The following is a 17,363-nucleotide window of genomic DNA, read 5'->3' as shown; positions in this document are numbered from 1 at the left end:
CTGTTTGACCTCAGTCTTAATGACAAACTACTAGGAAAATGGTATTTAGGCACTCACTGTCTCTCTCCCTCTTTTTTTTTTTTTTTTTTTTTTGAGACGGAGTTTCACTCTTGTTACCCAGTTTGGAGTGCAATGATGCAATCTTGGCTCACTGTGACCTACGCCTTCTGGGTTCAAGCAATTCTCCTGCCTCAGCCTCCCGAGTAACTGAGACTACAGGCACGCACCACCGTGCTGGGCTAATTTTTTGGTATGTTTAGTAGAGACAGGGTTTCACCATGTTGACCAGGGTGGTCTCGATCTCTTGACCTCGTGATCCACCCGCCTCGGCCTCCCAAAGTGCTGGGATTATACACTCACTGTCTCTTGACCATTCCTCAAATTAAAGGACACAAAGAGTTTCTATTAAGATTTGTTGCATCTTTGCAGCTACAGTTTTGGGTCTTGAACAACATCCTTTAATGGAATTCTTTCGTTACCCACATGTATAGAAAGCTCCATGTTGTCAGCCACAAAATACTACATTTGTATAACAGACTAGGCAAATACTGGCGTACTTTTTTAAAAAAGATTACCAACCTTACTATTTAAATGAATATGCTGAAATGTAAGTATTCTGTTCATATCTTTACACTGAAAAACTGGAAAACATCCCTCTGCCATACTGGAGCTCAGGTGAAATGATAAAATCCAGTGAAAACGTGTTTCAATACCTTGGTAAAAGTGTGTGTATTTATCTCATTCATTAGTAAGCAGAGACAAGCAGGAACATGTGTACCATGAAATCAGGAAGTGAGATTTTTTTTTTTGCACCTATACATTATTTATTTGTAAATTAATATTTTAGTTGTGTTATAACTGTCTGTATTATTCTGTAACTCACTTTATTCACTCAAAATTACATCTTATAATTACATATGGCTTTATACAGATATAATTACATCTATCATCTCTTAGAACACAATACTGTCTATTAAACTATTGAGCTTATTTTTAATTACTGCACTGTAATCCATAGACTAGATATGCCATTTTTCTTTTGATAGATACTACTTTGAAAAAAATAAATACATTGTTATATATCTTGATGTTACAAAAGAAAAAGAGGTAGATGCCAATTGTATGTTTTAAGATAAACATGAAAATCACAAATATAGAAAATAGGTAATTGAGTTTTCTTATTTTGACTTCTTTCTACCCATCTTTGAGTACTATGACTTTCTAGGATTTGAATTTCTCCTCTGTAAATGAGGTAGATAATAAATGGTTCATAATGAATGGTAATAAATGAATTAATAAGTGGTTCTTAAACATTTCTGGGTCACAAAGTTCTTTAAAAAGATAAAGACATCTTTGGACTTTTTTATCAGAAAAAAATGCATACTCAAACTAAATTGAATATAGTTTTGCAAAGGAGTTTTTATCTTATCCTGCCATAGATATTATGTACTACACAACTCCAGGGGGCATAATTCACAGACTATGACATAAATGACACCTCCCTGGAGGTGGGCAAACAGGTGACCCTCTACATAGCCATACCTTGAACTCCAAGCTAAGAGCTCTTGGGCCAGATGAGACTTGAGATTCTTGCTGGATCTAAATTTCTTCAGTTCCAGAAATGTCATTATTATTACCAACAACCATATACTAATCTGGTTAGGCTGTCTTTACAAAATACTACAGAATATGTGGCTTAAACAATAGAAATGTATTTCATTGATTGGTTGATTGATTGCTTGATTGCTTGATTGATTGAGACAGAGTCTCGCTCTGTTGCCCAGACTAGAGTGCAGTGGTGTGATTTCAGCTCACTGCAACCTCTGCTCCTGGGTTCGAGTGCTTCCCCCACCTTAGCCTCCCTAGTAGCTGGGGTTACAGGAGCTTGCCACCATGCCTAGCTAATTTTTGTATTTTTAGTAGAGACAGGGTTTCCCCATGTTGGCCAGGCTGGTCTCAAACTCCTGACCTCAAGTGATCCGCCCACCTCAGCCTCCCATAGTTCTGGGATTATAGGTGTAAAGAGTTTGAGACCAGCCTGGCCAACATAGTGAAACTTCATCTCTACTAAAAATACAAAAAATTAGCTGGGTGTGGTGGTGCACATCTGTAGTCCCAGCTGAGGACTGAGGCAGGGGAATCCCTTTAACCCAGGAGGTGGAGGTTGTGGTGAGCCAAGATCGCTCCATTGCACTCCATCCTGGGCAACAGAGAGAGACACAACAATAACAAAAAAAATGGGAGACAGAAAAAAATACTCAAGAAGAAGATTTACGTATTGCTGGATGTTCTTATTCTTAAAGCCTCGACACGATTCTATGGCTGTGTAGTCTATTCAGCAATGAGTCAAGCCTATGAGTTAGTGGTGTTACAGGCCCAGGAAAGTACAGCACCACCCAACAGCACATTGTCCTTTTGTCCTTTGTGCTTTGCATGTACTGACCTTTCTCTCTATTCATCTTCTGTATACTGACAAGGTATACATTTTAGGAAATTACATCTATCAGGCACAATGACTCCCTCTGCGATGGTTTACTCCCACGCAACACTCCCTTGGATGAAATGGCTTGCTCTCTGCCTGAATTGGGCTAAGATATATGCCTGCTGAGGACTTCTGCCCTCCCATCTCCCTTCTGCCACCCCTCCCTTGTGAATTATCTTCTTTATTCCTAGGAAATCCACAGTAAATACTTTGTCATCTATATTCATTTGCTTCAAATTAACAGGTGGGTGGTTGGCCAAGCAAGGCAGGAGAGATGTGGGACAGGAAAAATAAACAGTAGGCACAAGCACACCAGCAGGTGTTATTATTCCAAGGCTGTGTCGTTCTTTAGCCTCTGTTTCTATTATAAACATTAAAATTAAAAAATGGCACCTGGGAATCCGTAGGAGAGAGTCAGTGGTTAAGTGAGTTGCCTGCCTAATATCTGGCAATTAATGTTTGAGCCAGGGACTAAAATTCAGATATTTTTGATTCCTAAAGTGTGATTAAAATATGTCTCAACCACGACATAGTGAATTTGGAAATCATGCATAATGGAGTCTTTTCTAGATTACTTCAAAATCTGGTTTAAGAAACAAAAGTATGAATTTTTCTTGACTTTCAAAAGCCTTCTGATTTTCTCTAAATAATCTTTAGAGCCATATATATAGTTTCTCTTTATATATACAACCTTTAGAGCCATATATATGTGCTTTCTCTTTATATATATAACCTTTAGATTCATATATATATATATATATATATATATATATATATATATATGCTTTCTCTTCTTTCTCTTAAAGGTAAGCCTTATGGTCATTGTGACTGATGTTACTGATCACATCAAAGTTCTCTTTTGGAATAATATTTCCAGGACTTTCACTTTGAGGGGATCAAAACCCAAAGAGCATCACATGCATTTATCTGGCATTTAGTTCCCCGGTTGGGCAGTACATTTAAAAAGTATAATTGATTCTGTCAAGATCTCGGGTTTGGGAGTGAAGACTGAAACGATCAGGAAATATACATCTCTAGCCATCAACTAGTAACACTGGCATAATGTTCTGGAGACTCACTCTGACATGCAAAGGGAAGGGAGCAACTTCTGAGATTAAGAGACCTTTGGTTTTATGATGGGAACACAAAAAGCAAACCTATTTGTCCATATCTCCTAAGACTCCAACAAATTATAAGAACAACTGTAAGTTATCTGAATATGGAATGAAATTATGGATCATCAACTAATTTAATGTAGCCCCAGGTTGAAGTTCCCATTTTTAGATAGGTAACATGAAATATTTTTAATCTCTAAATTGTAAATTGCTTAAGCACCATGTAATAAATATCAATATCTAATACAAATGTTTTGGTCATCACTTAATTATCATATACATAATTGAAAGTTGTCTTTAAGTATAGCACAGGAGGGCACACAAGATAAGTAAACTAATTATTATCCAGTAGCCAACAGCAACTATCATTTGTATGTCCTTTGTTTTATTTTATTGCAAAGTAGGTATTTTGACATGTGTGTTGGGTGACCTATTATCAGCATATAGGAAAACAAAAGGAGAGAATGAGAGAAAATAATCTGATTATAGTTCTCTTTCTGAAAGCATTGCTTTAATATTCTAATATATACAGGTGGTGATAATTAAGAACATATAATTATTTCCTAAACACACATAAATTTATAGTTAAGAGAAAGATAGCATCTCATTTCAATGATAAAATGAGAGATCATTTATTTTTTTATTTTTTTGAGACAGAGTCTCTCTGTTGCCCAGGCTGGAGTGCAGTGTTATAATCTTGGCTCACTGCAACCTCCTCCTCTCAGGCTCAAGCGATTCTTGTTCCTCAGCTTCCCTAGTAGCAGGGATTACAGGCACGCACCACCACACCCAGATAAGTTTTGTATTTTTAGCAGAGATGGGGTTTTTCACCATGTTAGCCAGGCTGGTTTCGAACTCCTGGCCTCAAGTCATCCCCCTGACTCGGCGTCCCGAAGTGCTGAGTGAGCTGCTGCATCCAGCTGAGATCATTTAATTTTTGAACACAACCGTTGGGAGTATTTTAAAATTGTAATTGACTTAGATTGGTATGGCATTGTGAACTAAAGATATGGAATGTTACTGCTGATTCTTCAGTATATGGACTTTTTGCATTATGTTCCATATATTCTTAAAAGAATGGGACTCTAATTGTCATTCCATTTCAGATATGTCCATTATTTCTGGACTGTTAAATATGCTATTTAAATTAGCTATAGCTTTGCTACCTTTTTCCAGCTTACTCATTTTAAGGATATGGTAAATTTATTCAACAAATGGTAAACACTTTTTCTAAGCACATTTCTAGGTTCTGGAGAATACTCCCATGGAACATACATTTTAGTCTTTTTTTTAATCACAGATTTGTCATTTTTTTAGTCTATCAATGTATGCTTACATATTTTGAGATGATATTATTAGGTGCATACAGATCAGGACGGTTACAGTTGATCTGGTTGTTTTTCTTCAGGACATAATGATGTTTTTAAATGTAAAGTCTGTTTTGTCTGGCAATAACATTTCCCTATCTGTTTTCTTTTGGTTAACATGTTTCTAGCATATTAGTTAGAATATTGATTCGATGATATGATAGTTATGCTTCTCTAGGTCACCTCCAGATCCGGGTTGCCTCTTTCTTGTTGCTCAGCCATCGCCCATTGGGTGACCTCTCAGTTCAGCAAATGTTAACCAGAAGAAAACAAGTGGTAAAGTCCACATGGCCAACGTTGGTTCATCACCTCATCCACATTCCAGAAAAGGGGCAAAGAGAAAGCAAAAAGAAAGCATCCATCTTTTAAGGTGCGACTTAGAACTTGCACACGTTAATTGCATAGGATTTAGCAACAGAATAGTAAAGCAGTTAAGACCCTAGACTCAGTAGGTAGGTGGTTTGGGTTCAAATACTGGCTCTGGCACCTCCTGGCTGTGTGGGTGTAGACAAGTCACAATCTGTGCCTTGTTTTCTCCAATTGTAAAATAGAGATACTTATAACAATATCTATCTTATAAACATTAAGCAAGTATTGGTTATTATTATTACTTTATTTCCCCTCTGTGGTTTCTAGAATTCCTTTGTTTAATCATTTTAACCATACTTATTTTGGCAATTCATTTCAGATTGTTCCATTGCATCACATTATTGGGTTTCTTATTCTACCATTGTTGTGGTTATTAACTCTTTCTCAAGGTGGACTATCTTCTTACAAAATTATTATTTTTCTTATTTTCTACTGAGGTTTATGATACTATAGGAGCTATGCATGCCTCACTCTAGAAGAAAATTCCAGCTGTTCTGATATTGATATAGTATATGTTATTAGAAAAGCCAGTCTCTTGTTCCGTATCTGAGTTTATCCTAGGTATCTCCTGAATAGCTAACATCCTTCTTGTTCTGAGAGATGGCCTTGTGTGGGTTAGACAGAGCAAAGTAGTTTTGCTGTCTGTCCCAGATTTCTCAGGCTACGTCCACGTCTTTTTTAAGGTGATTCCTTTTTATTTATCATTGAAGGACTATCCTTTAACGATAGTCCCATGTTGAAGAGGTAAAGATCAATAGGGTAAGCAAGCAAGCCAGCATATTCTTCCCATACCCAAGAGCTTTTCAGCAGAGAAAAATACCCTCTTAGATCATGGAAACAGTAGCTGTGTAGGTGTTGCTAGTGGGGAAAAATGTTTGATATTTAAAATAGAAACATAAAATTGTTAATAAATCTAGAGACAACTTGTATTACATGCAGTAATAAAAAAGGAAATCCTAGTGCAACAATACTGCTTAGCCTTGGATCCATTCTTCAGAAGTTTAAGGTTCCTCCCTTCCGTGTATGAGGTTTTAATAAACAGAAGTGTGTTACAATATTCGCAGCATCCAGGCATTGAGTTTGAGCCTCAAAATAAGGCCAGAGTTGACATTTAAGTAAATTCAGAAGTAAAAAGCAAAGAGGAAAAAAAGGTTTAATGATGTGTCATATAATCTAAAATGTGAAAAGGAACTTAGAAGTTATATACTCCATCCTCTTGCTTCAGAGTCTCTAACAGGTGTCTCTTACGTGAACACACCCTGTGATGGAGAGCTCACTGCCTTGCAAATGCAGCCTTGATTTTGCTGTGGCTCCAAATGTTGGAAAGTTATTCCTTATGAGATAATTGCATATTTTGGAGGTTCCCTCACCACACAGGCACATACACACACACACACACACACACACACACACACACACACACACACACAAAAGAAGAAACGTTCTCTCCTGTAGTAATTTAATAGATCTTGATAGTATTCCACAAATATCCATTAGGTGTCTCCTATGGGCCCTAAAATTGTGCTAAATTGGAGATAGGGAATATTGTCATTTTCATTTTGCCTGTGAGAAAAGAAAATGTGTTTCCAAAGCCTAGGTGACTTGTCCAAGGAAACGACTGAGCATAGATTTGAACTTAAGCTGTCTGGCCCTGGAATTTAAGCTGTGTAGCCCTAGGACGAGGCCTTCATTCCCGACGTGATTTCAGAATTCATGATTTCATGAATCATGTAGGGAACCCAGATATAAATCAACTGATAGTAACAGAATGTGACAAGAATGAACAGAACTGTACTTTAGGAAGCTAGGAAAGAACAACTAATTCTGCCTGTCCAGATTGCAAATAGTAAGTTTTGAAGACATAGATATCCATGCCAAAGTACTGTTACTGTAATGTTGTTTCAACTATTTTAATGAAAGTCTGTTTCTCCTACCTGTGACATAAACTTACCTTTCAGGGTCCCCCACCTTACCTTGCCATCAGTTTTGGAATGTGCTAAATTCTCAGACTACTGAGAAATGCCCTTATCACTCATCTTGCAAACATTTCTGGGGTTGCTCAATAAAGTTTTGTTGTACTTTCTGTTCAGAGAACATTCGTTTTATTCTCCTCCCAAATTCTCTGTTGAGTAAATTTAATACTGCATAGTATCAAGAGGAAAGTGACCATTTATTTTAGATCTCTGTCTATCTGTCTTGGATGATGTACTTTTCATGGAATGGTGAGTGAGATTAGACACTTGAGTCAGGTGATGTTTGAACTAGGATGTTACTAGAATTAAATGATAGTCTCATAAATTGGATCTGATGAGGACTTTAGTATCTTAAGAGAAACTACGTGGAATAAATGAAACAGAGGAAAACTCCTGGCTATGCAACAATTAAACTTTTTTTAAAAAAAATGTGGTCTTTATTTGACATTTCTGAGTATGGCAACCCACTCCTTAGAAATTCTTTATTTGGCTTCTTTAGGTGGCTTCTAACACATGAGTTTCCCCTCCCCTCCCCTTCCCTCCCTCCCCTCCCTTGACTTACCTTCCCCACTCTTCCTTCCCCTTCCGGTTCTTTTCCTTTTCTTCCTTTCCCTTTCTTTCCCTTCTCTTACCTCCCCCTCCCTTACTTTCCCTCTTCCTGTCTCCTTTTTACCTCTTCCTTCCCCACCCCTTTCTTCCCCTTCCTTTCCCTTCTATCCCTTCCCTTCCCTTCTCTCCCTTTTCCTCCCTTCCTCTTCCCTTCCCTTCTCCTGCCTTGCCTTGCCTTTCTTTATCCCATGGAATACCTACCTTTTTCATTGAAAGAAAAAGTTGACTCATTTTGGAGCTCTTCAGGCTTTAACAGTTTAAGTGACAAGTGAACGCTGGGCTTGTTTGCCTCCTTTAGGAAGCCCCCTATGGATGATTCCACCTCTCATTAAGAATCTCCTTACTTTACACTCCCCTTTTAAAAATCATTCAAGATCAAGTTCATCATAATAGTGAACCTCCATTTACAATGCTCTTTTCAAAGATGACTTCTTTTCAAACCCTCAAAACTATTCCATGAGGTAGAGATTATTCATCGTTAAACAGTGGAGGAAACAGGCTCCAAAAGTTTAAGGTTACTTGTTTAAGGTCACATAGCCAGTGGACCCAGGATTTGAACTCTAGTTGTTTAACGCTCAGTTCATATGTTACCTTGTCTGTGAATCCTTCCTGATTTTCTCCTTGCTGTAGATCAATTCCATTCTCTATTCCTCTATGTGCTTTGTTTATACCTTTATTCTAGCACATATCACATTGTATTTGGGAAGCTATATATTTAAATGGATTTATGGCTGGTCCAATTTGGTTTAAGGTGTTTTTTTTTTTTTTCCTGTTAGATTATTTACTTCCTAAGGCCTGAAATTTCTTCATTATTTGGCCTTCTGGACTTCGCCCAGTGCTTTGCCAATAGTATGTATAAATTTAGTGTCCATGGAGTAAATGAATCAATGCACCAAAGTGAGGGACAGGAGCTGCAGTTTCTCTCTATACTGAGTAGAGCCGAGTTCAGATGTACAGTCACAATAACTTTTTTTAAAAGTTGAATAATAATAAAATACTACATAAATCCAATGGAAATTCTTAAAATATTTAGAAGGTATGTTTTCCAGGGAGAAGGCTAATTATTAGAATTTATGTTTTATTCTAGAGAAGAAGGAGAGAAAATAAAGAACTAAAGAAATAGGAAAGAGAAGTCACCAGAGAGCCCTTTCAAATCCCAGAGCAGACTAGGATCTTGAGAGTTCTACCCTATCCTGGCAAATAATTACTTATCAAACAATGCTGGGTTTTCATAGCCTGCATGACCTGGTCCTGGGACCAATCATGAGTTTCATTGTTTTGGAGCTGGCTTGGAAGATATTTATAAGAAGTGTGTGATGAAGTTGCCCCTTCTTCTGCAGAAGTTGGGCAAAGAGAATCCCATGAGTTGAGTAACATGTGGGACAGATTTTGTATTCTGTGTTTTGAAATTGGTGGGGACCAGCACGGTGGCTCACACCTATAATCCCAGCCCTTTGGGAGGCTGAAGCAGGCAGATTGTGAGGTCAGGAGTTTGAGACCAGCCCAGCCAACATAGTAAAACACTGTCTCTACTAAAAATACAAAAAATTAACCAGGTGTATTGTGGGCGACTATAATCCCAGCTACTCAGGAGGCTGAGGCAGGAGAATCTCGAACCGGGGAGGTGGAGGTTGCAGTGAGTAGAGATTGCGCCATTGCACTCCAGCCCGGGCAACAGTGCGAGACTCTGTCTCAAACAACAACAAAAAAGAAATTATGGGTGGGAGGAAGGGTGTTTACTCACTGCCCTGGAGATTTATATAAACAAGAAAAGAAGACTATTTTCTTGTTTAGTCTTCTAAAGACTTTTCTCTCATCTGGAGAAAAATAATAGTAATAATAATAAAATAATCACTATTATTGCTCATTTTTGTGTGTCAGGTACTATTTCTAGACAATTTACATGTATTAACTTAAAACCTGACAACAGCCCTATTAGATAGATGGTATGATTACTCCCATTTCACAGATAAAGAAGCTAAACTATAAAGAGGCTAAGATCTTGGCTACATTTTCAGAGCAGCTAACAAGCAGAATCAGGATTTGAACCTAGGCTGTGTAGTATCGGGGCCTTATCTAAATCTGTATGCACTTTCAAAATGTCCTCCAGGGTGGTGGGCTCATTCTCTCTCTCCCAGACTGCAAGACCCTTTGCAGTGGTCCCTATACGTATTGCAATGATTCTGAATAAAGTCTTCTATACCAAAAAAATAAAAATAAAATATATTCTCTAAATCTTTATTATTTGGTCCTGTAAACAAACAAATGAGATTCCTTCTTTTATTGTGATAACGTATTATGATAACTCATTTTATTTGATTGATTCCTTAAAACTGGATAGAGATTTCCATGATGCTGAGGATACCAAGTTTAGACCTTTGAAAATCTGATCTAAGCTTAGTGGAGATCTGATATCCAATGTGAGCTTAGTGAAGACTAACAGGTTGTAAATGCCCAAATCTCTTTATGAGAAACTGATGAAGCCCTGTCTTTGAGTGAAAGAGAGAAAAAAAATGCTTCTATATTAAAATAACTTTGTTTGGAGTTCAAAGGAAGCTAAATGAGGTTTCACAGGAAGATTTCATATTTTTAAGCCTTAAAGAAATGTGTATAAATTTCAATGAAGTAAATGTCCCAGCTACATTATTCAAACTCAAGAGATTAAAATTTTTTTTTCAAACATCCAAACTCCTGATATCCCTATTTTAGCCACAAGGAGGACAAGGAAATAACTCTGGAGGTTTATTAGGATAAGTTAAAGAGGCAGAAGCAGTATATACATTCTCTAAACTATAAATTTACACAAGGATGCCATTGTCTTTTTTTAATCAAATACTCGTAGAAATGATGTCTAAAAGAATAAAGCTTCTCTTTTATACCTCCAAATAGAAAACATAATCAAAATCTGCTTTTTATGTAGGATGGCTTTTTTAAATAAATGAGCAGAAGGATGAATTATGTGGCTATAAATAAATCTACTGACATATAATAAAGCAAAGTTGAACTGTTTTATGGTGTCACTGAAACCCTTGGATATATTTATAGCCATGTTAACAGTCCCCAGTATTTTTTCAGGACTTTTATTTCATTTCACATTATGAGAGTTTAGTTCTCTCTCTCTCTCTCTCTCTCTCTCTCTCTCTCTCTCTTTCTCTCTCTCTCTCTCTCTCTCTTTCTCTCTCTCTCTCTCTCTCTCTCTCTCTCTCTCTAAATTGCCTTCTGGAGGCCTTTGTGTAGAGATAGAAATTAAGGATCTCTACTCTTCATATCTGGAAAAAAAAAAAAGGGTCCTCACCTAAAAGCTTAGGGCGCACACAGAAACAGGCGGCTCTGATGCTTTCTGGTCTTCCTGCTTCTGTGCAGTTCATAGGAGATGTGCCTGCAATGAACAACTTGACAGGTATCTCCTGCTGGCAGCAAAGTGGCAAGTCAGAGTCTATACAAGTGAGGAGAGGCCTGTGCAGAGATAAAATGAACGGTACTGTGGAAAATAAGCTGATGGACTGAGCAACTTTGCATTACATTCCTGGTGCCTGACACATTTAAATACAATCCCAAGGCTTATTTTAGAAGCCAAAGCATCTCCAGACTGTCGCACAGCTGAGGCACAGACCAAAACAAGACAAAGGGTCTGATGGGTAAAGATGCTCCTACCTTACCCAGGAACATTTTTTTGCAGGGTAAGGATGGGGTAGGGGGAGAAAGTCTATCATACCACTTCTAAAGCCTCAAATCATAGAGGGGTTTTAAAAAATTGTATTCCATTTAGAAATTTCAGGATCCAAAGAGTATGGAGAGGATTCCGTGGGGGGGGTTATTCAAGTGGAGCTGAGCGTGGTTGTTCCTGTGAAATTATTTATATTTTTCAACTTGAAATCTGGGTGAGCATAGTGTTTCTAAATCTACTTCTCTTCTTTTCTGTCTTAAAAGTGGACTCTCGTTTTCATCCTGTAGCTGTACACTTGATTCCCAAGTGTTGTCACTCAAAGGACCCACTAGAAAAGACAACTCAAGAGGAAGAGGAGAGCTTTTGATGGTAGGACAAGGGATGACAAATCCTTCAGCTGAACTCTAGCTACAGGCGGTATTTAGAAAGTATCACTGCAGCTAAAAATCTTTAAAAATGTATTTCATGTATTAGACTAACATTAGCTCTAAAAGACCTAAGAAGAATAGGATTCAGAAAAGAAGTCTAAATAGGAATGTGTTAACTAGCAGGAGGGCCATGAGGGGCAAGAAACACATGAAAACATGAACAGTGTGGTAAATTGGAGAAGGGCATGCATTTTATTAGGATAATTGGGGGTTATCTCTTCGTAGTGGAAGAAGTAAAATAGACCCGTCTTACATTTGTCCTCTGAAGCCTCTTCTCAGTATAAATGCTGTGTCCCCAAATGGAATCAGCCTTACTGAAATTCACGGTGACTTCTTCTGACATTTTGCAAAAAGTAAATAAATAAGTTATAAGTATGCCAAGTGAAATGAATAGTTCCAGCTGTGACGCAGAGGCAGCATTTCTAGATTTTGTACCGCATTAAGGATTTATTTTCCCTTTATTGCCTAGCAGAGAATTAATTGGAAGGTCCGTCTAAGCTTACCGCACATCCTCAGAATGAAGTCAAAGCAGTCTCCAATGCTCAGTGCCAATTTAGAAAAGAAAAATAGTAAGTGGGTAGGTGGTCGGCGTATCAACTCTGCAAAAGCTTGTCTCTGGGGATTGACATTCCTAAAGCCAAACACATCAGCACAATTAATGATATAAGGAAAATGTGAGTATGAGACTGCAATTGATTCACTGAGTTCATTCATTCAGCAAGTATTTACTGAGCTCCTATGATGTGCTACCCGTTGTTCCACACACAGAGAATACAGGGGAGAACATGAAAAAGACTCAGCCTTCAGAGAGCTTATAACCTTTTTAAAAAGATAGACTATGAACAAATACATAGATAAAATAATTTCAGAAACTAGAGAGTCTGTCAAGGACATAAAACAAGGTAATGGGAAGGGATGCCTTTCAGGGGTGGAGGTCCACTTTAGATGAGGACCCGAGAGGATCTCTGAGGAGATGACATTTGAAATGCAACCATCACATGCAAAATCTTGGAGAAAAGCCTTCCAAACAAGAGGGGCAACCAACACTATAAAGGACTTGGGATGAGAAGGAACTTCCCAGGTTCGTAGGAGAAAGATCTGGGGAACTAGAGAATAGTGAGGAATGGGGCATCTGATTGCAGATAGCTGAAGAATTGGGGGTAAGCAGAGTCATCTAGGCTACCTTAAGGCCAAAAGTGCAGTGGAAATCCATCTGGGGGACTAAATTAAGGAGGGGTTATGGAGTGGAAATTACCATGGATACTTAGAATGTTAAGAATTTTTTTCTGTTTTTTTTTTCCAGCAATGATAGCATAAGACCCTAAATATGTACTTAACCTGTACTTCACCTTTTTAGAGCTTCAAGCCTATTTTTCTTGTGAACAGAGAATATTGCCAGGTGCTTGGGGTTTTCTCATTTTAATTCCCCAACAACCTGGAGGAGGTATGATCCTCATTTTACAGAGGAGGAAACTGAGGTTTCAATGGAATGTCCACAAACCATCCCTTGCCCTTGCTGTGGTGTTGCTGAGCGCATGCTGCTGGTTTAAGACACTGTGTATGCGGGCACACCCAAAGGTATGGAAAACCTTGTCAGAGGGCCATTTCCTGGGAGGCTGTGGATCCTGGATCACTCTTGCAACTGGGAGCCAGGGCAGTCAGCGTGACTCTATGGTGTCATTCACTAGGGGTAGCTTGGAGCTTTCAGAGAACACCAATTTCAGAACCAGAATACCACCTCACTACCATAAATTCTGAAATGGGCTTGATGTATGACCTTGAAGGCAAATCATCTGTAGGTTTGGTGTCTTTATCTGTTAGAGAGACATAATACTGTTTCCTCAACATCTCCTTGGGGTGTCTCAAGGATGAATAGGACTGTCTTAATCCCTGTTCTTTATCCTCAGGGGGTTTAAAATGAGAGTGGAGTATATAATAGGTGCTATAAGCTCCTAAAAAAAAAAAAAAGCCTCCTAAATACAACATATATATGCTTTAACCAGCAAGTATTGTTCACTCACCTTCCCTTCCTCCCTGCAAATGTAATGGGCTTTTTAACCAAGGTGAACCGTAGGAGGGAGTCAAAGCTAGCGAGACCTGTGTGGACAAGGGCTTGGCCTGCGAGGGCAGCCTGTTGGGTTTGTCCTTCCTGCGTATCAGACATGGTTCAGGGGTGATGCCGCCTGGTCCACAGGGTGACAGTGTCCTGGCAGAGCCTTGGGTCAAGCGCCTCCTGGAGTCACAGATGGCCACGACAGAGGACAGGTGCTGCCACCCTGGCTCTCCCCTGCGTCTTCAGTCTTGGGGTAAACACCGTGTTGTCTTCGGTGCCCAGTGCCCAGGGGACTTCACCCACGTGGGTCAGCCCTTTTGCAGCCGGGTCCGGACAGGCCGGTCACTTCTCTCTGAGCCAGCCAATGTGGCCCTCTCCCCTTCTGAAGTTTTTTTTTTTTTGTTTTTTTTTTTTTTGTTTTTTTTTTTTGATCGGGACCACAGGCATGGACGATAACCTCTGGATTTGGAATCCCAACAGCATCCTTCACCGGGGGTGGCAGCCACCTTCTGGAAGGGCTGCCAGACACCCAGTCCTTCGCCCTTCGGAGTCCCCGGGTCACCGCTCCTTCACTTTTGAGAGTCTGGACTCAGATTCCCATCATTCGCCCTGCGGGTGGGGACCTGGGCATCTTAACCCTGGGAGACACACGCGCCTGTAAAGTGGCCGCCAGAGCCACCGCCAGGCAGGGAGGAGCGCCCGTGCGGCTCCACCGCGTGCAGCAGCTCCAGCGCGCGCGCTGAGTCAAGGGGTTTATTTTTATTTCTGTGTGGAGCCATGTCAGCCCTGGCCGCCGCGGTTAGTTTTCCTCTCAAATTGTGAAAAGGTGCCTTCATGGCCCGGGTGAATCAGAAGGCGTAGCGTCGGTCTGTCGGTGTCACGCGCGCGCGCGCGCGCACACGGCCGGCGGGAGCCGAGCAAGCGAGGGGAGTGAGGGCGGGCGGTGTGTGCCGGAGGCTCGCGCGGGTGTAGACGAGCCTGTGCCTGAATGGGGAGGGCCGGGATTCCTGGTCGCTCTGGCCCCTCCTTCCCCCGGAGCCAGCCAGTCCCTCGGCAGAGCGCTGGGGCTGCACTGATTTGCTCTCGGGAGTGCGCTATTTGCATATGACTTACCCATTTGTGAATTTGGCTCCTCAACTCCTCGCTTCACTTCACCTGTGCCTCTCCGGCCCGCGCACTTCGCAGCGCCAGCCCGCCCGCCCGCCTCTCGGCCCCCTCTGCCGCCTGCCGGGCACCTCCTGTGGCGCTCTCCCTGAGTTCGCCCACCCGCCTCCCTCCGCCCCGTGCCACGTTGGTTTGGGTGGCTGCTCCGCGCCGGGTTCCTCCTCCTCTCTCCTCTTTCCCTCCAGTCCTTCTTGTTCTCTTCCTCTGGCTGCGGTGGCTGCTGCTGCTTCTCATCCAGTTGGGAAACCCAGGAAGCCGGCGGCTGCTCCGCGGCGCTAGTCCAGCACGCGCAGGGTTAACAGCCTCGTGCTCCGGCGGAGACTCCCTGGAACACCCGAAGAACTCTTCCACCTGCAGCCCCCTTTTGCCTGGCAGTTCTGCATTGCAACGCATGGAAGTGGAAACGGGAAAATAAAAATGTTCAAACTCCTTGGATGTTGGGATAAACTCACCTGAACCCACTTGGGGCTCCTGCGGCCTCCTTCTCTTCCTTCATTGCCACCTTTCCTCTGTGTGGCTCCCGGGAGTGTGCAGTTCAGTCATCAGACTCGAGGTGCCTAGAGATCTGGAGGAAGCCGCGCCGGTCTTCCCTGACATGTGTGGCATGCCGGGGCTCCCTACGAGGTTTGCTATACCTGAGACGACACTGGCATCCTAAATTTCAGCCCCGGGAAAGAGAAGGGGCTTTGCTTTTTATCTTTTTTTTTTTTTCTTTCTTTCTTTAGTACCTTTTTTTTTTTAAACTGATTCATCATTGTCTTGAAAGCGCATATTGCTTCCCTCTTCCTCAAATTCTGGCAACTCTTCCTCCTGCTATGATGGGCCTTTGGGCATCATGAACTTCTTTACTCCTCACTGGCTGGAATTCAAACTGCCCATCTGTAGTGGTCCCGTGCGTTGACCATGCACCTGAGAATCCACGCGAGACGGAGCCCTCCTCGCCGGCCGGCCTGGACGCTTGGGATCTGGTCCCTGTTCTGGGGATGCATCGTCAGCTCTGTGTGGAGTTCTTCTAATGTAGCTTCCTCCTCCTCCACCTCTTCCTCGCCGGGGTCTCACTCTCAGCACGAGCACCATTTCCATGGCAGCAAGCATCACTCAGTGCCTATTTCTATCTATCGCTCCCCTGTTTCCCTTCGAGGAGGGCACGGTGGGTCTCTCTGCTCTTTATCCTTTCAGTGGGGTATGGCAATTCCTTAACTCACTCGCCTTGTAGGTAGTGTCAAGGGTGGGAAGATAATTTTTTTAAAAATGAATTTAAAATGATGAAAAGCATCGCATGTCCAGGAGGGAAGCAAATTTCTACTTTCTCTTAAAGGTTAGTGTTTTCCGCCCTAGCCCCCGACCCCCACCTCCACTTTCCTCTACAGGGTTCTTCCCTCCTTAGCTCCCTTATTCATAGCTGCAGACACCACACTGTCTCTTTTGCAACCATCTACTCTCCCCACCCCCATAGTGGCAGGCAACTTACAGATGAGTCCCAATGCTGTACTTGGAGAAATAGTCAATTCACCTTGCTTTCACCCTTCTTGGCTTGTGGTCTTGCTTGGGAGCTAGTCGGGGTGGGGTGGGGGTTGGGTGGGAAGAGCAGACAACAGGAATCCGGTTTTCAGCCAGAAGTTGATTGAACTGTTGTAAAGTAGCCTGTGTGGTAAAGGTCAGCCAAGAGTAACTGAATATAAGAAGACAGAAAATAGAATTAATAACCCGTGGCCATTTGTGTTGATTTTGGCGGCTTTATGTTTGCCCACATGTCTATCTAGAGATTGAAAGAGCAGCTATCGCTAAAACTACACATCTAATGTCACTATCTGAGAGGAACCAATATGTAAGATAAGGCTAAGTTCCTTTATAATTTACCCAAATGTAAATGATAGTAACTTCAATTCCACCATGTATGCAAATGTTATTTCATTTCTAGGGAGCAGAGATGGGCTTGTTCACACAATACAGGTACGATGTGTTTTACTCCCAGTGACCCTCCTTGCATGGCTATTGAAGAAATAGATCTATGGCTTTTAAAATTATATTCAGCTCCTAGCCGGCTGCCTCTAAAAGGGCGATGTCTGTAGCTAAGGTAAGAGCTTGCTGTAGTAAAGTGTTCCAAAGAAAGGAGCTTCCTTATTTGTTTACTAT

General features: G+C 41.1%; 1 protein-coding gene across 36 annotated transcripts in view; it reads left to right on the top strand.

Moving 5' to 3' along the window:
• NRXN3 (neurexin 3) overlaps window positions 1–17,363 on the top strand; it is a 1,684,741-nt gene that overhangs the window by 1,097,695 nt on the left and 569,683 nt on the right. For 2 of the 36 annotated variants that reach the window (XM_074392926.1, XM_074392929.1), the window contains exon 1: window positions 14,881–16,377. The exons of 31 other annotated variants lie outside the window; for them this stretch is intronic. In XM_074392926.1, coding sequence (XP_074249027.1) covers window positions 16,131–16,377 — 247 coding nt within the window. In that variant the 5' untranslated portion in view covers window positions 14,881–16,130. Of the gene's footprint in view, window positions 1–14,880; window positions 16,378–17,363 lie in introns of those variants that run through there. 3 more of the 36 variants (XM_074392934.1, XM_074392927.1, XM_074392928.1) reach the window with 3 other exon arrangements.

Source organism: Saimiri boliviensis, chromosome 2 (assembly GCF_048565385.1).
Source record: "Saimiri boliviensis isolate mSaiBol1 chromosome 2, mSaiBol1.pri, whole genome shotgun sequence".
Lineage (NCBI taxonomy): Eukaryota > Metazoa > Chordata > Mammalia > Primates > Cebidae > Saimiri > Saimiri boliviensis.
This window is presented reverse-complemented; position numbering and strand designations above follow the sequence as displayed.